The sequence below is a fragment of the Podarcis raffonei genome, chromosome 18 (genome assembly GCF_027172205.1).
Source record: "Podarcis raffonei isolate rPodRaf1 chromosome 18, rPodRaf1.pri, whole genome shotgun sequence".
Taxonomy (NCBI): Eukaryota; Metazoa; Chordata; class Lepidosauria; order Squamata; family Lacertidae; genus Podarcis; species Podarcis raffonei.
This window is the reverse complement of record NC_070619.1, coordinates 3117826-3138384: the sequence shown is the minus strand read 5'-3', so window position 1 is coordinate 3138384 and position 20559 is coordinate 3117826. Positions and strand designations below refer to the sequence as shown.

The window sequence follows — 20559 nt, the reverse complement described above, 5'->3', positions numbered from 1 at the left end:
CTCTAACATAAAATATAAAATCTCATCAGAGAGATACACTATGTAATATATAAATATCAGTTTAAAAGCACACAGGCGCAGACTTGCTCTCTAATATATAAAACATAAGTTTGAAAGCACACGAACACAGACTTGCCCATCTATACACGATATATAATATGTAAATATCCGAGAAAGGCGCATTGCCTTTCTCTCATAATATAAAATATAAATGTCAGTTTGAAAGCACACAGGCGCAAGTTTGTCCATTCTCCCTACACAGCAATATATAAAATATAAATGTCCGTTTAAAAGCACATCTACTTGTCTCTCTTAAAATATATACTGTATGTTCATTTTTTATAATGAATCTTATCTATATCTCTCATCGCAATAAGCAGTGCAAATACCAAATGTTTCCTTTAAAACACAATAAGCATGCAAACGCCGCTATTCACAAAAGGCCACCTTTTTATTGCAATCTCCTTCAATTTTAATTCTGTTAAGATCAATTCAGCCTGTTTCAGTGTTGCTGTTGTTGTTTTGCATGTATTTAAATGAGGGTTGTGAATTTTTCCTTGAGAAGAAGAAGATAATGGAAGACGATAGCAGAGTTGCCTTTCTGGGTGACATAGTTATATTGTTATAGACAGCTTACCTTATAAACGAGTTATATATTACAGTATCTATCTATAGCACAATGCACATAAGTGCTATAAGCAGAGACACTGTATCACAGGGGTAAGCAGAATGCACTATATATATTTTCCATTCAACATAAAGCATGCTATCTTACCTTAATGTTCTTATACATATAAGATAGTTTATTTTATAAATTATTTAGAATCAGAATCAGAAGAATCTTTATTTGCATCAGCCACTAGCCCTAGCAATAAAATAAAATAAAATGTACTGAAGATAGAGGTTTTCTATATTAAGTATAGAAAATACATATAAACTATTTATTTATAGCCAAATAGAGAGAGCACATAAGGAAGTATAAATTATTGCTTCCTTTAAACATACGCTATCTTATATGTGGTATAGTTTATCTTACAAACTACTCCTGTAAATATCCAGATAAATATATTGGGCTGTGCAGTGCAAATAAATGTTTGCTTTAAAAGCGCCGTTTCCTAGCTAGGTAGAGTTCATAAGGTAAATAAGATAAGATACAATGCTTTAAAAAAATATTATTCCTTACCATGTGACAGCTCAATAAATTTCATAAGATAAATGAAATATCCCAGATACACTGTATGAGTAAGCGTTCACTTTGAAAACTCACAGACTTGAGACAGAGAGATATCATGTTTTGGAGAGGGGTATTTATTGTTTATTTAAAAAGTTTGTCTCAGGGTCATGGGTTCGAAATATTCCTGCATTGCAGGGGGTTGGACTGGATGACCCTTGGGGTCCCTTCCACTCTACAATTCTTTGATTCTATGATCCATGAAAAGTCTTTTGTGGGAGGGATACATGAAACGGCATTTCCTATACTGTAAAAAAACAAAGGTGTGAATGGAACAAATGTGATTTTGCTTAAAAATAAAACAACCACGAGGTTAGTTTTGAGGGGGCAGGCAAAAATAATGGGGGGCATTTGATATGTCCACACGTACACTGAGAAGGAGTTCAAAATGGGGAGGTTTTGAGTGGCCTCATTCAGAGAATGTGGATCTATGGGGATAGAGACACCCAGAGTTTGGAAGGCGTGCATCCCTTTGGTGGGGTAGATTAATAATAATAATAATAATAATAATAATAATAATAATAATACCCTGCCCTCCCCAGCCAAGACCGGGCTCAGGGCTGCTAACACCAGATATTAAGCAATTGGTTGAAATAAAACTTAAAAAACAAGATTAAAATACAACATTAAAATGCAGCCTCATTTTGGCATAAACTCAGATAGGATCAGATATTCCCCCTTCTGCACACAGGGAACCCCTGAATTATGGGTCTCCCAGTAACACCAGTCCTCTAGATCCTGACAACCCACCCACACCATATACATACGTATAGAATCATAAAATTGTAGGGTTGGAAGGGATCCCGGGGGTCATCCATCCCAACCCCCTGCAATGCAGGAATCTTTGGCCCAACATGGGGTTCGAATCCCGGCCCTGAGATTCAGATCCTAATATTAATATTGGGCTGATTAATAAAGTGGGGTTACAGGTGTTGCAGGAAATTATGTATAGGTTGGGGGGGTTGCCCCTCCAGCAGATATCAGGCACATGCAGCCCACTACCAAAACCAGCACAATCACTTTTGTGACTTTTGTGATTTGCCCCCACAAAACATTTTGTCACAGTTTCTTCCTATCTATTCAAAGGGCCTTTGCTGCACAATACCAAATGTAAGAATTCACTGATCAATGTCTCTATGTACTGGCTCACTGGGAAAACTTCAGAAATTCATATAGACATGTGAGCTCAGCTACTCAGCAGCCCCTCTGCCTGAGTGATAATTCCTGGCATACTGATACCTGAGTGCCAGACAGGTAGCCATTCCAGAAATAACAAACCCAGATGAAGATAAAAGGGTGTGATGAACTTGGCTGGGAAGCAGGGAAATGTAAATATCTTTTTTGTTCCACTTGATGGGTGTTTGGTGGAGGGCAAGGGGAACCCTGGGGCAGGGTCCAGGATGCTCAGATTCCTGCCACCAGACCTCCCCTTTCATGATGTAACCATGATGCATTAGTGATGTAGTTTGGGGGGGGGTGTAACATGGGGATTAGCTAATAAAAGTTTGGGGGCTCTTTTGTTGGGGCTTCCATCTTGTTCCACCTGGTGGCAGGTGGGAGTCCTGTCGCAACGGTCTTCAATAAAGACCAAGCCTACTGGCTGCTGTTTTGCTCTGGTATTCCTGGCTGGTGTCCTTGTTTTTTGCCCAAGGGAGCCCTCAGATTTCTCCGTTAACACAAGGAACCAGGCACAGGGCCTTCTCAGTGGTGGCACCCACCTTGTTGAATGCCCTCCTGTCGGATGTCAAGGAAATATACAACTTTTAGAAGGCATCTGAAGTTTTTAATGTTTGATGTCTCACTGTTTTTATATATGTTGGAAGCTGCCCAGTCCTATGGATGGAGTATAAATAATAAAATTATTATTATTATCATCATCATCATCATCATTATTGCTTTATATGTTCAAAACCAGCACTTTGAAGCCGATAGGCAGCCTGTGCAATTCGGCCAGGATCGGTGCAATATGCTCAAACTGTCTTGCCACTAAATTCTGCACCAGCTTAAGCTTCCAAACTGCCATAAGATCTAATCTCAGGGTCGTGGGTTCGAGCCCCAGCTTGGGCTAAAGATTCCTGCATTGCAGGGGGGTTGGACTAGATGACCCATGGGGTCCCTTCCCACTCTATGATTCTGTGATTCAGAATTCAGATAGCGCGTTGCAGTAATCTAACCTAGAGGATTCCTAAATCAATAGAAAAACAAACTGCTATAGGAAAGAGCTGGGAAATTTTACCGGAACGGAAAGGGTTAACGAGCTGCCGTAAGTCCCGACACTGTCGCAAAGCAGCCTCCTCCGCCTTGTTGCCGCAAAACCTCATTTCCTTCCCAGCCCCTCCCACTTTACGTCGTCTCTTCCGCCTCTTCCTCAAAAGGAAAGAGATATAAAAAGGAAGCGAGGATTTCCCAGCAGCCATTACACCGGGATCCGATGGGACGCCTCCCATAGGAGAGTGGAGAAAGCAAAATTTTGCCTAGTGTTAAGTAAAGCAGGCGGAATGAGACATTACCTCTTGTTGCAGACATTAAACCGTATCACACCTTCTAGCATTTTTTGGCAGGGGGGCAACTTTGCTGATGGAGTAAACCAAGGTTTGCTTGTTTTTGAATGGGTTTTAAAAGAATTTTTAAAATTAGCAGATGCTTAAAAGAGTGCAAAGAAATGGTAATTTAAAAATTGTATAAGGAACGCTTCTCTGGAAGTAAATCCCCCAGGTAAAGGTAAAGTGACCCCTGACCATTAGAATCATAGAATCATAGAATCATAGAGTTGGAAGAGACCACAAGGGCCATCGAGTCCAACCCCCTGCCAAGCAGGAAACACCATCAGAGCACTCCTGACATATGGTTGTCAAGCCTCTGCTTAAAGACCTCCAAAGAAGGAGACTCCACCACACTCCTTGGCAGCAAATTCCACTGTCGAACAGCTCTTACTGTCAGGAAGTTCTTCCTAATGTTTAGGTGGAATCTTCTTTCTTGTAGTTTGGATCCATTGCTCCGTGTCTGCTTCTCTGGAGCAGCAGAAAACAACCTTTCTCCCTCCTCTATGTGACATCCTTTTATATATTTGAACATGGCTATCATATCACCCCTTAACCTCCTCTTCTCCAGGCTAAACATGCCCAGCTCCCTTAGCCGTTCCTCATAAGGCATCATTTCCAGGCCTTTGACCATTTTGGTTGCCCTCCTCTGGACACGTTCCAGTTTGTCAATGTCCTTCTTGAACTGTGGTGCCCAGAACTGGACACAGTACTCCAGGTGAGGTCTGACCAGAGCAGAATACAGTGGCACTATTACTTCCCTTGATCTAGATGCTATACTCCTATTGATGCAGCCCAGAATTGCATTGGCTTTTTTAGCTGCCGTGTCACACTGTTGGCTCATGTCAAGTTTGTGGTCAACCAAGACTCCTAGATCCTTTTCACATGTAGTGCTCTCAAGCCAGGTGTCACCCATCTTGTATTTGTGCCTCTCATTGTTTTTGCCCAAGTGCAATACTTTACATTTCTCCCTGTTAAAATTCATCTTGTTTGTTTTGGCCCAGTTCTCTAATCTGTCAAGGTCGTTTTGAAGTGTGATCCTGTCCTCTGGGGTGTTAGCCACCCCTCCCAGTTTGGTGTCATCTGCAAATTTGATCAGGATGCCCTTGAGTCCATCATCCAAGTCGTTGATAAAGATGTTGAATAAGACCGGGCCCAAGACAGAACCCTGTGGCACCCCACTAGTCACTCTTCTCCAGGATGAAGAGGAACCATTGATGAGCACCCTTTGGGTTCGGTCAGTCAGCCAGTTACAAATCCACTGAGTGGTAGCATAGTCAAGACCGCATTTTACCAGCTTCTTTACAAGAATATCATGGGGCACCTTGTCAAATGCCTTGCTGAAATCAAGGTAGGCTACATCCACTGCGTTCCCTTCATCTACCAGGCTTGTAATTCTGTGAAAAAACGAGATCAGGTTAGTCTGACATGACTTATTTTTCAGAAATCCATGCTGACTATTGGTGATCACAGCATTCCTTTCTAGGTGCTCACAGACTGTTTGCTTAATGATCTGCTCCAGAATCTTCCCTGGTATTGATGTCAGACTGACTGGGCGGTAATTATTTGGGTCCTCTCTTTTCCCCTTTTTGAAAATAGGGACAACATTTGCCCTCCTCCAGTCTGCCGGGACTTCGCCTGTTCTCCAGGAATTCTCAAAGATGACTGCCAGTGGTTCTGAAATCACATCTGCCAGTTCTTTTAATACTCTTGGATGCAGTTCATCTGGCCCTGGAGACTTGAATACATCTAGACTAGCCAAGTATTCTTGTACTATCTCCTTAGTTATTCTGGGCTGTGTTTCCTCTGCTGAATCATTTGCTCCAAATTCTTCAGGTCGGGTATTGTTTTCTTTATCGGAGAAGACTGAGGCAAAGAAGGCATTGAGGAGTTCAGCCCTTTCTGTGTCCCCTGTTTGCATTTCACCATCTTCTCCTCTGAGTGACCCCACTGTTTCTTTGTTCTTCCTTTTGCTACGAACATACCCATAAAAGCCTTTTTTGTTGCTTTTAACCTCTCTAGCAAGCCTGAGTTCATTCTGTGCTTTAGCTTTTCTGACTTTGTGTCTACACGTGCTGGCTATTTGTTTGAATTCCTCTTTGGTGGTTTCCCCCCTTTTCCATTTTTTGTACACATCCTTTTTTAATCTTAACTCAGTTAAAAGTTCTTTAGATAGCCACCCTGGCTTCTTTAGGCACCTTCCATGTTTCCGTCTCATTGGTATTGCCTGAAGTTGTGCTTTTACTATCTCCCTCTTAACAAACTCCCAGCCATCATGAACTCCCTTTCCTTTTAGTATTACTGTCCATGGGATCTCACCCAGCACTTCCCTAAGTTTTATGAAGTCGGCTTTCTTAAAGTCGAGAAATTGAGTCCTAGTATGCTTGGCTGCTCCTTTCCGCTGTATAGTAAACTTCAGAAGAGCATGATCACTCGCGCCTAATGATCCTTCCACTTCTACCCCACTAACCAGGTCATCAACATTGGTTAGGACCAGATCTAAAATGGCTGTTCCTCTTGTTGCTTCTCCCACTTTCTGGACAATGAAGTTGTCTGCAAGTCCAGTGAGGAATCTGTTTGACCTTATGCTCTTGGCTGAGTTTGACATCCAACAAATATCCGGGTAATTGAAGTCCCCCATTACTACTATCTCCCTTCCTTTTGCATGTTTGGCCATCTGTTCCAGGAAGGCATCATCTATGTCCTCCGTTTGGCTTGGGGATCTATAGTAAACTCCCACAATGAGGTCACTGTTATTCTTCTCTCCCTTAATTTTGACCCAAATGCTCTCACTTTGGCTTTGAGGTTCTAAATCTTGGATCTCTTCACAGGTATACACATCCCTGACATATAACGCCACTCCTCCTCCTTTCTTGTCTGGTCTGTTTCTCTGAAATAGATTGTATCCCTCCATTATTACATTCCAATCGTGGGACTTATCCCACCAGGTTTCAGTGATTCCTATTATGTCATATTTAGTTTGCTGTACCAAGAGCTCAAGCTCATCTTGTTTATTTCCCATACTTTGCGCATTAGTGTACAGACATTGAAGTCCATTAATCATTCCCCCGTGTCTCTTATTTAAGGATTTTTTCCTCCCACCACTAGGTCTGCGTGCTGTTTGCTCCATTCGGTCTATGACATTTGGATGATCATCTTCATCAATTGATAGACTCCTACCTTCAGGAGCACTGTCTCCCTCCCCCACATTAGTCAGTTTAAAGCCCTCCTGATGAGGTTTCTGAGGTTTTTGGCAAAAACATTCCTCCCAACCATTGTGAGGTGCAGCCCATCGCTTGCCAGAAGTCCATCTTCAAGAAACTGCATTCCGTGATCTAAGAATCCAAACCGTTCCTGTTTACACCATTTGCGAAGCCAGTTGTTCACTTCCACTATTTTTCCCTCTCTCCCTGGGCCACGTCGTTCAACTGGGAGGACAGATGAGATGACAATTTGTGCATTTAATTGCTTCAATTTCCTGCCCAGAGCCTCGTAATCTCTTTTGATCTTCTGGAGGCTATTGCTTGCAGTGTCATTGGTTCCCACATGAACCAAGAGGAAGGGGTATTTGTCAGTGGGTTTTATGATTCCTTGCAGTCGTTCAGTTACATCTTGGATCTTAGCCCCGGGGAGACAGCACACTTCCCGAGACATCTTGTCAGGCCCACAGATCACTGCTTCTGTTCCCCTCAGTAGGGAATCCCCTATCACCACTACACGCCTCCTCTTAGGTCTGGTCGGGGTTCTTCCGTGAGCTGTCCGTTCCAAGGTCGCCTGCACATTCCCTGAGGACTGCCTTTGCTGCTTGTCTTCATATACCTGATCGACTGTAATGAGGGAGAGATCCTCAAATGGAGTCTGCTCTTCGTCTTCCATGCTAGGGGAAAGGACCTCAAAGCGATTGCGTATTTCTAAACAATCAGAGCGAACCCTGGGCCTCCTACTTCTTTGAGTCACGTTTCTCCATATATCTGGCTCCTGTGTTGGTGAACTAGCCTCCTCAGGGGAGTCCCCTGACTCCTCCTTGGTGGAGACGGTGTGCTCTGTTGCTTCCAAGAAGAGCTCCAGCTCTCTAATTCTTTGGAGCGTAGCTACACGTTCCTCCAGTTGCTGGACTTTGTCTTTTAAGAGGGCAATCAACATGCAATTGCTGCAGGTAAAGCTGCCTGCAACCTTTGGCAAGATGGCAAACATTGCGCAGGAACCACAGGCGACTGCAGCTGTTCCCTCACCCTCCATCTTGAGAAGGTGTCGTTGGGGGTCCAGTCGTAGCCGACTCTGGGGTTGCGGCGCTCATCTCACTTTATTGGCCGAGGGAGCTTCCGGGTCGTGTGGCCAGCATGACTAAGCCAGAGCAGCGAACCAGAGCAGCGCACAGAAACGCCGTTTACCTTCCCACTGGAGTGGTACCTATTTATCTACTTGCACTTTGACGTGGTTTCGAACTGCTAAGTTGGCAGGAGCAGGGACTGAGCAACGGGAGCTCACCCCGTCGCGGGGATTCGAACCACCGACCTTCTGATCGGCAAGCCCTAGGCTCTGGGGTTTAACCCACAGCACCACCCGTATCCCTGGACCATAGGCTTATTCCCAAATCAAGAATTGCAAGCGCAGTTTCTAACGGGCATTAGCGAGCAATTCACACTTTTTCAACTTTCTATCCTGTGGAGTTTGGGTAGCTCACTGGCAGAACACCTGCTTGGCTTCCAGAAGGTCCCGAGTGCAAACTCTGATCATTGCCAGGACTGGGAATGCCCCTCATCTGAAATCCTGGAAAGCGGCTGCCGATCAGTGTAGACAGTACTGATCCAGATGGGACCAGCAGTCTGACTGTATAATAAGGCCCCTTCGCAGGTTTCCGCTTAAAACCACCTCTTTGTTTAAGATCATGAGGAGCAGAGTGTCCTTCCCCCCCAATTCTCTTTTGTTAAGTTTCAACATTCTTCACATATACAGTCAAAACACAAATTCATATTTTATCTTATTTTTATCAACTTCGCACCCTGTTTTCCATGGAGTTGTTGTTTCTCCCCTTCCTCTCTTAATAGTTATTAAATCATAACCACAGTATTGTAATCTAATTACTTCTGTTGCTCATAGCTCAAATCCCACTTGCGAGTTCAGCATACCATAATATTTCTTTAAATAATTTTATCAACAAGTGTTATCAGGTACAGTGGCACCTTGTTTTATGAACTTAGTCTGTTCTGGAAGTCGGTTCTTAAACCAAAGTGTTCTTAAACCAAGGCCTGCTTTCCCATAGCAGCAGGGTACTCAATTTACAAATGGAACACACTCGACATGTTCTACTTCCAAGGCAAAGTTCACAAACCAAAACACCTACTTCCAGGTTTGCAGCGTTCTTAATCCAAGTTGTTTATAAACTAAGCTGCTCTGAAACCAAGGTACCACTGTATCTTGATGAACAGGAGACAAGCTACACTCTCAAATTTTTGCTATAGACTACCTCTTTCTGTAGACTACCTCAACATCAAAAAAACTAAAATCATGGCCTCTGGTCTCATCACCTCCTAGCAAATAGAAGGGGAAGAAATGGAGGCAGTGAGAGATTTTACTTTCCTGGGCTCCATGATCACTGCAGATGGTGACAGCAGTCACGAAATTAAAAGACACCTGCTTCTTGGGAGAAAAGCAAAGACAAACCTGGACAGCATCTTAAAAAGCAGAGACATCACCTTGCCAACAAAGGTCCGTAGAGTTAAAGCCATGGTTTTCCCAGTAGTCATGTATGGAAGTGAGAGCTGGACCATAAAGAAGGCTGATCGCCAGAGAATGGATGCTTTTGAATTCTGGTGCTGGAGGAGACTCTTGAGAGTCCCATGGACTGCAAGAATATCAAACCTCTCCATTCTGAAGGAAATCAGCCCTGAGTGCTCACTGGAAGGACAGATCCTGAAGCTGAGGCTCCAAGACTTTGGCCACCTCATGAGAAGAGAAGACTCCCTGGAAAAGACCCTGATGTTGGGAAAGATGGAGGGCACAAGGAGAAGGGGACGACAGAGGACGAGATGGTGGGACAGTGTTCTCAAAGTTGCCAGCATGAGTTTGACCAAACTGCGGGAGGCAGTGGAAGATAGGGGTGCCTGGCGTGCTCTGGTCCAGGGGGTCACGAAGAGGCGGACACGACTCAACAACAATAACCACCTCTTTCTGTGATGCTTGTATGATGCTTTTGGGTGGTCTTTGGCTAAGGAGCTGGGCAATTTCTAAAGTCTTTAAAATCTGCTACATACCTTTGTTGGGGGGGGGCAGGATCTCTTCTCACTTCCCAGCAAAGGGGGGGGGGGGACTGTTGCAACTGGAAAATAAAGATCTGCCTTGATTCAACTGTTTCCTGCCTCCATCCATCCTTCTCTGACCGTTAATGGACTTCAGGGGACACTGAATCGCTTGGTGATGTGTTGCGCTGTAAAACCAGCCCCAGTTTTACATATAATATCTAACACAGGAACTCGTAGACACTCAGTGAACCTGCATGTTGGGAGACACAGGACAGAGAAAAAGAAACAACTTATTCACACAGCGCAGAGTTAAACTGCAGAAAAGGCTTAGAATTTATTATTATTTCTTGGCAGAGTTATCATATTTATTTCTTCTTACACCCATGGCATTTTTTTCTTTTTTGGTAAATGCTTTTTATTTCATTTTATCGCTTATTATTATTATTTTAAATATTCAATATTTTCTTAGGTCACAAAAGTACGCACTTTGTCATTTTTTTCAGGTCGCTGAGTCTTTTCTACAGATCAGTTACGTTTGATGTGAGACGTTTTATCGCTTATATAAAACAACTACAGTATTTTTCGCTCTATAAGACGCACCAGACCACAAGACGCACCTAGTTTTTGGAGGAGGAAAACAAGAAAAAAAATATTCTGAATCTCAGAAGCCAGAACAGCAAGAGGGATCACTGCGCAGTGAAACCAGCAATCCCTCTTGCTGTTCTGGCTTCTGGGATAGCTGCGCAGCCTGCATTCGCTCCATAAGATGCACACACATTACCCCTTACTTTTTAGGAGGGAAAAAGTGAGTCTTATAGAGCAAAAAATACGGTATATATAACATGAGAAAACACACACACACATATATATAGGCAAAGGGACCCCTGACCATTAGGTCCAGTCGTGGCCGACTCTGGGGTTGCGGCGCTCATCTCGCTTTACTGGCCGAGGGAGCTGGCGTTCAGCTTCCGGGTCATGTGGTCAGCATTCTCAGTGGAGGAACCAGGTTCATGAGTCGGTTATAAGCCGGTTTATTACAAAACCGACTAAGAATTTGTTTTTAAAACGATCTCTGCTTGGTACATGAGGATGCTTTGAAAGTGAAGCCAAACTCGGCCGTTCTCCCAGCACTGTGGCTCATCCACATGGAGACTAATCCTGTACATAAGATTTACGTTGTCTGCTTCATGTTGCATTGGTGATGTTCTATTATGTCATTTTTATTTATTGCTTGCAAGCTGCTTTGCGATTCACGCTTGAGTTGCACTGAGTTGCTGGGTCATGTTGGTTAGCTATGCTGGTGAATCTTGTCACATTGCTGCCTAGATGGGCAGTGGGCTCCGATGACCATTGGGTCATAAGCGCTGGACGTCATAAGAGGGCACACAACTGTTTGTATGTTTCTCCTATTTACTGTTAATGAGACGGGAGTCGTGTTCATTTGAGTTACGACGTCCTGGTAAATGGATGTTCAGCCAGCCTAGGTCAGAAACAAGGAGGTGTACAAGTGGGACTTGCAAGTCAGTGTTGCAGGGTGCTGTTCAGGGTGCCAGCCAGCTATGCTTTTCCCCTAGGATAAATCCTCCATGGTATTTCGTTGTGCCAAGCCACCCCCACCCTAACAGATGCTCAGTGTTCTGTAGTAGCTTCATTGGGCTTTAGGGAGTGTTACGGCTAAAATCTGGGTGCGGGGCTACTCTGCCACCCAGCTGATCGGACTAAGTCCGTGGGTCCCTGCGGAAGAAAATGAGCTCAGCCGGAGACAGGAGCAAGATGCGGAGATCCAAGGTTTATTGCGCAACAGGTTCAAGGCGAGATTGAACAGCGAGAAAGGGGTGACATGAACTTTTGAAACTCCCTCCATGTCCCAGAATACAGTGCAAAATACATCCCAGTTACATCATGAATACATTAAGGAGAGGTTGGGTTACACCGGATTAACATATGGAGGAGGGAGGGGGGAATATGCAGAGCTGGAGATATGCGCAGATAAGCGCTTCCTGAGTGCCGGTGATGGGAAGACAATGGTCCATGTATGCATAGTCTGCCACCTGGCATTGCCCGGAGGAAAGGCTTGGCAGAGCACCTTACTTGAGGGATTATGGACGACAGGGGAGGTGTCATAGAGTCCTAGAGAAATTGAGCAAATTGGCACGTTGATTTTCTATGGATTTTATAGATTTTAGTCCCTTTTGACATTGACAATTGGGAATAAATGGATATATTGTAGCGAAGAAGAAGGTGAAGAAGACATGCCCCCCCCCTTCCGTAACAGGAGAAAAAGGCTTTTTTGTTTTTACTTCTGCAGACCCCAAGACTGCTTGATACCTCTCTGTTTTGGTGTTGCTTTGGTTTGATGTTAGCATATAGGATTGCAGTATTTATCCTTTGGAAGCATGGTCCAGGTACTCTCCATCACTGCAGAGGAAGGGGGGGCGGTCTGCCCGTCCCGTCCATGTCCCGCCCTTGGGGGGACCCTGCCTTGCTTCATGAGCAGAAATATCCAAGGCACCCTCTGCAAGACCAAATAAACAGAAATCTTCTAAATCTATGAAAGTCACAAAGTCACAAAGCGTTGGACATCATAAAAAACAAAGCTTTACGGCTTGTTTTCACCAGAACAGAATCTGACCCATTGCTTCTTTCAGAGACTTGCATAGTCTACAGACACTTTCAGAGACTTATTATAAGACTTACCGTATTTTTTGCTCTATAAGACTCACTTTTTCCCTCCTAAAAAGTAAGGGGAAATGTGTGTGCGTCTTATGGAGCGAATGCAGGCTGCGCAGCTATCCCAGTAGCCAGAACAGCAAGAGGGATCATTGCTTTCACTGCGCAGCGATCCCTCTTGCTGTTCTGGCTTCTGAGATTCAGAATATGTTTTTTCTTGTTTTCTTCCTCCAAAAACTAGGTGCGTCTTATGGTCTGGTGCGTCTTATAGAGCGAAAAATACGGTATGTTTATTTGGTTCTCTGTTTTCAAGAGAATCCACCAAGAGTGCACCTTTTGTGACTTTCATAGATTTAGAAGATTTGGTTTTGCACAGAATGCATATTTCACATATTACATGTTGTTCAGTGTTCTGTACTGTATATATATATATATAAAGAGTTTATATTGACATCGCATTGTTGTATTTGGTCATTGTGTTGCCTTGGACGATTGTTTGCAACACGGGGATTTAATTCTTTGGTTACTTATTGCCTCCTGAGCAGCAGCACATCTTTGAGCACAGCCACACACACACACACAGAGGGGGGTGACATTCAGGGGCCCCCGCAACTCCCAAGCCTACCCCAAGCTGTCGGGGTAAGGGGGGGGAGCTGTGCTGCTTTGCCGGCAGTGGTCCTCCCTCCTCCATTCATTTTGACAGATCGGGGGAGCCTTGGGAGTCGTGGGGGGGGGTAGCACGCCATTGCCCCCCCCCGTGCTCCTGGGGGAGGGAAGGATGTGGCTTCCTTTGACGGGGGGAGAAGGCTTGATCTACATCGGATGGCTGCCTGTGCGGCTTTCTTTGATGGGGGGTAGAGGAAGGGGGAATTTCAATGTGTGTGTTGGGGGATTCCACACCAGGTACCACCTGACCTTGTTACGCCACTGCCCGCAACCCTGGAGGTTGAGAGCATCATGCTCTACCGACTGAGCGATTTCACCGGTAAAGGACCACGGGGAACCAGAACAGTAAAATTCTCCCTTGGTCAGAGACTGGAGCACCATTGTTCACAGCAATGTTATACCGAGGTGGGGGGAACCTTTAAGCCCTGCAACCAACCCACCCGGACCCTGCACTTGCCACCTGAGGCCCTTCTCCATGTCCCCAATAAGGGAGTTTTGGAGAAAGGGCCTTTTCTGCAGTGGCTCCCCGATTGTGGAATAGTCTTCCCAGAGGCTGGCCTTGGCACCGTCATTACACGTCTCTTTACCGAGGCCTTTGACCATTAAACATTCTATGGCCTGTGAAAGGGGGGGGGGGAGAGGATTGTTTATTACTATGAACTATTTTTCTATTAGGCTGTATGATATTCACTATGCTATCCAGTTATTCCCAGACACCATCTTGGCTCCCGGGCATCACCAGTGGCCAACAGGCAGGTGCAAAATGCGCCTGGCTAATTTAAAATACTGGCATGAAGCTTCTGCCCACAAATCAGTGTTGCAAAATGCGCACTGACAACCAACACAGGACTCTTTGTCAGCCACAAGAGAACACTTTTAATATAGACATCGACTTCATACAAGACATGTGGTTTTGGTTTGACTCATGGTCTAGTTGTACATTTTCCAAGAAAAAAACTTTTCAGAAATTCACCGAAGTTTCCAGGTGGAATATTTCCCATAGAAGAAACAGATGCAGAGTTATCTTTATTTTTTTTCCTTTATTTTTTTTCGGTTCTAACAGACATGTTTACACAAAATTCCCCTTTTAAGTTAATGATTCATACTTCCTGCAATAAACTATTTTAAGGAGCCGCTTTGGCAAATAATGGAATGAAACAACCAATAATAATAATAAAAACAAAGCCAAATATATACCACAATCACAGCCAATTTTCAAACCAACACATTTCACCAAAATTGGGGGATGAAAAGGAAAAGGGAAAAAAATCCACCAAGTCGTCATTTTCTCAGTGCTTCAAAAAGTGACCTATCTTCACCATCCCTTTTCAAGTCTGTGCAGGTGCCAGAACGAGTTGTCTTGCTAGAGAACAGAAAGCCAGATTTACATGCTCCGCAGCCCCTGGATCGAGGACTCTAATGTCTTGAAGTCCCAGGTGGTCATTGCTCCATCAATACCAGTGGTGCAGAACTTGCGGCAATCTCGTTTGTCCACCTCATAAATAGACACTTGGGTGATGCTGTTCTGATGCAGCGTCTCCAGAGTAGTGTTGAGATCCTCCGTAGTGGCTCTCTTGTCCATGTTGCAGAAACGTTCCATGGCCGAAATATTGCGTTGTATGCTCTGCTTGGGAATGTCCAGCTTGGAGACATAGGTGAGGGTACCATGGTCATCACAGTTGAAGAGCATCAGGCAGCAATCATGGCCAGCGGCAACCACACTGTTCTCCGAGACGAACGACACACCCAGCAATGGGAGGAATTCTGTTTTCAATTGCGAGATCATGTTTTTGGAGGCATCTGCAACCGACACAGTGCTATCATGGCTGACCCAGGCCAGGCGGTTGCCACGGGTGGAAAAACTGATGCTGGCCAGTCAACGCGACTCCGCTCTGAGCGGCGCTCTCTGAAGGCAGCACGACTGGCCTGTGGGAGAAGAAGACTTGCTTTAGCCCAGGTCTGTCCTCCTTGCCCAAACCTTGAGCATTGCATTCCTTATCAGCTATAGCTCCGTCTTATCCATTTCTGTACTGCATCCATGTTATTTTGATACCAGCTCTCGTAGGAACGCCATGATTTTAAGTCAGAGAGTTGGTCGGGAAGTCTGGAGCAGGGTGTTCTCCCCGCTCCATGCAATTTCTCCCTTCTCCCTCTTACCTGCATTATTTGCGGGGAGGGGGCTTCAGCAGCAGCCACAGCGGTGCAGAAGACATACCCTGCAAGAAAGAAGGAATCCCTGAATGTGTGAATGGTCTGTTACAGACCAAACGACCAGGGAGGGGCTTCAAGAAGTCGTTGCAGGAAGTCCCAGATGAGCAGAGGGCTCTGGGGCTCAAATCCTCTTTCTGGCGAGGGGCGTCCTGATGGGAGACGGGGGGCGGGCTGCCCCAAGTGCCATCCTGAAGGGGGGTGACATTCTGATGTGCCACCTGCCCACGCCCCCCAAACCCGCAAATCACGAGCGGCAAAGCATAGAGCGGCAAAGCAATGAAATCCCCCTGTCCCCTTACCTGTGAGGCGAGAGGCCGTTGTCTCGGCTCCAGGCCCTCCCGGGATGCGGCGGCTCCCAGGCTGAGCCTTCTCCTCGCTGCAAAACAAAGGGAGACATCAGCCGGGTGCCTGGCTCCCAACCACGCGAGCCCCAGCCTGGGGCAGGAGGGTGGGGACCTGGGAAGGGGGCATTTCATCCTACCTGATCTTATTAACTGCCCCACCCTGAACCCCTCCGTACGGGCGTCTGGGCTCCGCCCCGACCAGCCTGGCACAGAGGCAGCAGCCAAAGTCTCCCCCGGCTCCGGAATCACCCTTGAGGCATTTTTGATAGGGGGAAACCTTGGCTGCTGCTTCTGCGCCAAGTACGGCCAGGAAGGAGCCATGCCCGTACGGAGAACCGACGGAGGGTGAGGCAGACGAGGATCAGGATCAGGCGCTGGGAACCGCCGCGATGTTCTGTCATTCTTGATCCCGGGAGCAGGTGCTGGAGCCTCATCCCTGGAGGTGTGGTCCTGTGGAGGAAGCAGAAAGCATCTGATGAGAAGGGGCTGGGGCGGATGAAAAACTACTGCCCCATTTTTGATTACCCCCCCAAAAGAAGTTCCACAAGGACTCCTTCCTTCTGTCCCAGTACCTGATGTTTGCCACGTTCGCCACGTCCCTCCAGGGATTTCGCCAGCACGAAGTAGACGTTGGGGAAAGGCTCCCTCCCTGCAGAGAAAACGGAGGAATCAGCAAGCGCCTGGATCCCAGATGATAGCACCAGTCTGGCGCGTGAGGGAGGGGGGACGCAGGAAGGAAACATTCCTAAAATATGGGGCACTCTGTTGGCATTTCCACTTACCTGAAGTGGGAGCCTTTCCCCCCTCGTACTGGCGGGCCTCTCGCCTAAGGAAGAAACAAGTTCTGTTAGTCTGATTGCTTGGAGGAGTTGGAACCAAATAAATATACAGACGATAATATTCATTATTATCACCTCTATATTTAGACATGTTGATGGACATCTTTTGGAGCCGATTTTGTGCTCCACCCCTCACCTGCACCCCTGGCGGGGGCCCACCTCACCACCCGCTAGCTAGGGCCCTGCCTGGACCACAGAGAAACCCTCTTCATAAAAGTACAGGATCTCTAAATCTGGCCTGGGATCACTGGGAAACACTTCCCCTGCCACACAAGGTCACAACATACCTCTGGATTTTGCTGGGTTTCCCTGCACCGCTGGGCTGCTGCTGGTTCCCCAAACCACGGCCCTGCAAAGGAAGAAGGACATTGTGCTCTCTAGGGGGGCAGAGCAAGCACCCCTGCCAGGCTGCCCATGCCCACATCACCACAGGCTGCCAGCCTGCTCCTGCCTGGGCGCCTGACCCCTGGCTTGGAAGGAGGGGAGCGAGGGGCTGGGGCGAGACCAGCCTGCAACCCCCCAACCCAGCCCTGTTTCACGCAGGTCAGCGCCATGACCTCCCTGCACATGTGGGGAATGGATTCCCCATGGAAGTAACTTACCACAATCTCCAGTGGTTGACTCCAGTTCACTCCAGCCTCCATTGTTTGCCGTCTGAGCAATCTTTTATGTCCTAGGAGACAGAAAGGAAAATAAAAAACAGAGGAAGAGGTTACAGGTGGGAAATGTCCGGGAATCCCAAAGTTTAAATTCAGAGACCTAGACTCAGGATCCAGCCTGGACCTCAACCTTTCTCTGTTCCCTCCCTGTGTCCTATTAAAGATTGTAAGCCCCTTGGGGCAGGGACCTTTTGATCAAGGGTCACGCGCAGTGATGGTGCAAAGAAATAATAGGAAAGTAATTTCACCAGGCTCCTGCCCCGTGCAAGCTGAAGCCCCCTAGGCGCCTTTCCCTGAATACTCCAAATCGTCCACATCCTACCATTTCTTTCTTTCTAGGGTTTAGAGGTGTCCCCTACAAATTCAGAACAGTCTTTTGCCAACGCATGATAATAGAGTGAATAAGTTTGGAACAGAGTAGTTGCTTTGGGCTCCTTTATGGATCACTGCCTTGCCGTGGCGAAGGGGCTTGAATAACTCAGAGAAGCTACGAGCCATGCCGTGCAGGGCCACCCAAGATGGACAGGTCATAGTGGAGAGTTTTGACCAAACATGATCCACCTGGAGCAGGAACCGGCAAGCCACTCCGGTATCGCTGCCAAGAAAACTCCATGGACAAAGACAACAGGCATATAAAAGTTATGACACTGGAAGATGAGCCCCTCAGGTCGGAAGGCGTCCAACATGCTACTGCCGCCAAGTTGGGAGAGCATTGAACGGCCACATTCTCACAGCCATGGCGGCTGTTCTGCTGCTTCTTAGTCCAGCTTAGCTCCAGCCCCTCGGGCCCCCTTCTAGCCATTTCTGTCCTCATCCTGAAGCATCCTGAAGCAAAGTTCTTAACCTGAGGTGCCATTTCTGTAGAAGCCAAGCCCTGGCTCCGTGGCTCACCTGAACAAAGCGAATCCTCCTGCCGCCACATTCTCACAGCAATGGTGGCTGTTTCTCAGTCCAGCTCAGCTCCAGCCCCCCCCTCGTGCCCCCTTCTAGAACCCTCCGCTCTCAACCGACTCTCACCTGCCCCCCCCCCGTTCAAACTCCCTTTCCAAGCCTCCTACCATCTTCCGTCTCATTCCACTCTCTCTCTTCCTCCTCCCTCCCTGCTTGACATTCCCTTTGGAACTGTAATAGCATCACCTCCATTGCCATATTGCAGAAAAGGGGAAGAGGGGGCTGATGGGGAAATGTCCGGGAATCCCAAAGTCTAAACTCAGAGACTCTGACTTACGTGTCGCAGGAGGACTCAGGATCCACCCTGGACCTCAGCCATTCTCTGTTCCCTCCCTGTGTCATACAAAAGATTGTACGCCCCTCGGGGCAGGGACCTTTTTGTCAAGGTTCTAGTTACAGGTAGGTAGCAGTGTTGGTCTGCAATAGTCAAAACATAATAAAAAAAATTCCTTCCAGTAGCACCTTAGAGACCAACTAAGTTTGTTATTGGTATGAGCTTTCGTGTGCATGCAGATATCTGAAGGTATCTGAAGAAGTGTGCATGCACACAAATGCTCATACCAAGAACAAACTTAGTTGGTCTCTAAGGTGCTACTGGAAGGAATTCTTTACTTTTTATCAAGAGTCACATGCAGTGATGGTGCAAAGAAATAATAAAAAATAAATCTCACTAGGCTCCTGCCCCGTGAAACCTGTAGCCCGCTAGAAGCCTTTCCCTTAAAACCAAAGGCTGTGTACACACCATCCATTTGGGGCTCCTGCAGCGTGAAAAGGGGCTAATTCTGCACAGCTGCATTGCTGAGAGGCAGGGACCTGGCAAGCTATCGACAGCTGTCAACAAGTCAAGCCAAGGAGCCAAGCCCCGTGCGCCAGTGACGGGTGACGCTAATAATAATAATAATAATAATAATAATAATAATATGCCCCTCTTCTCCTCTGGGCCTCCTACCTTCAGCATTCATTTTCTCTACAAATCTCTCACCATCATCTGACAGGCATCCCCCTTGCAGGGCATTATAAGGCTTGCTTGCAAAGCAGCACTTTGTGACATCAGCTGGCAAACAGGGGCCAGGCTGCTGGGTTGTCTGGCAGCTGAATGAAGAAAAATAAAACCGGGGGGGGGGGGGTCAAAGTGTGCTGGGATGAGGCCCCCGTGGGTCAGGCCAGAGGGGGCTGGTGGGGTGTGTGGCTGTGCCTCCCCTTCTTCTGCATCTTGCTCCCCTGCCCGTTCCTTCTGTTGCTCGAGAGAATCAGAGCATGGCAGAGTTGGAAGGGGTGCCAAGGGGCATATAGTCCAACCCCCGGCTGTGCAAGGATCCTGCCCACAGCCAGCTCCTGGCTGGGCTCCACACTCCCACCACCTTCTTCCCAGCCCCCTTGCCATTCTGCATGGGGTGGGGAAATGGGAGAGATTGATGTTTTGCTCCCTGTCCCTCCAGATATGGATATGAGAGCCACAACCTGCAAGCCCTGTCAATATCTCAAGGGCCGGCGGCATTAGAAGACATAAGAAGGCAGCCCTGTTTAGGGAGGTTTTCAACGTTTGGTGTTTTATTGTGCTTTTATTATCCTGTTGGAAGCCGCCCAGTGTGGCTGGGGAGGCCTGACCAGATGGGCAGGGTATAAGATCGTCATCATTACTGTTATTGTTATCGTTAGCACCACACTCTATCCAACCGATCTATCTAAAAGCCCTGGCTTCAAGCGACCAGAAAGGAGGTCCCAACTCCAGGAAGAACTTTCTGACAGCAAGAGCTGTTTGACAGCGGGAGGAAATCCCTCGGAAGGCGGTCGACTCTCCTTCCACAACTAAACAACAAGAACATTTGTTATGTATTGAAGTTCTCCCCCTGGCCACCAGGAGTTTGTGTGTGTGTGTGTGTGTGTGTGTGTGTGTGTGTGTGTGTGTGTATAGTTTTCACTCAGGTCCACGTCAGTTAATTTAGGCAGGAAACCCTGGGTTGTTGTTGCTACAATGTTGACAGCCGGCTGCCTATAAAAGCAGGCCGGCTGAGCTGTTTGCTGTTCAGTTTTCTGTTCCAGCTTACAAATAAAATAGCTGCTTTGAAGAATTGCTGTGTCGTCTGATATGTTCACCCACAACTTAACAATATATATATATATACACACACACATAAAGAGAGAGATGGGGGAGGGAGATAACAATAAATAACAAGAGACATTCATTCATTCATTCATTTTCAGG

General features: G+C 46.6%; 1 protein-coding gene across 1 annotated transcript; it reads right to left on the bottom strand.

Moving 5' to 3' along the window:
* Positions 1-15172: 15172 nt before the first annotated feature.
* Positions 15173-18330, bottom strand: LOC128405665 (uncharacterized). The gene is made up of 9 exons (XM_053372525.1): positions 18294-18330; positions 17346-17416; positions 17031-17092; positions 16687-16730; positions 16477-16553; positions 16042-16354; positions 15860-15936; positions 15507-15565; positions 15173-15275 (listed from the first exon to the last, which is right to left on the bottom strand). Exons 1-8 carry the CDS (start codon positions 18322-18324, stop codon positions 15512-15514), a joined length of 729 nt encoding a protein of 242 aa, XP_053228500.1. The 5' UTR covers positions 18325-18330; the 3' UTR covers positions 15173-15275; positions 15507-15511.
* Between the last annotated feature and the right edge of the window lie 2229 nt (positions 18331-20559).

Coding starts and splice junctions, on each gene's coding strand:
- LOC128405665 (XM_053372525.1), bottom strand. CDS start 18,324: ATGTGGCGGCAGGAGGATTCGCTTTGTTCAG. Junction 17,417..18,293: donor GGAGGATTCGCTTTGTTCAG/GTGAGCCACGGA, acceptor TCTGTCTCCTAG/GACATAAAAGATTGCTCAGA. Junction 15,566..15,859: donor AACGGCCTCTCGCCTCACAG/GTAAGGGGACAG, acceptor TCTTTCTTGCAG/GGTATGTCTTCTGCACCGCT.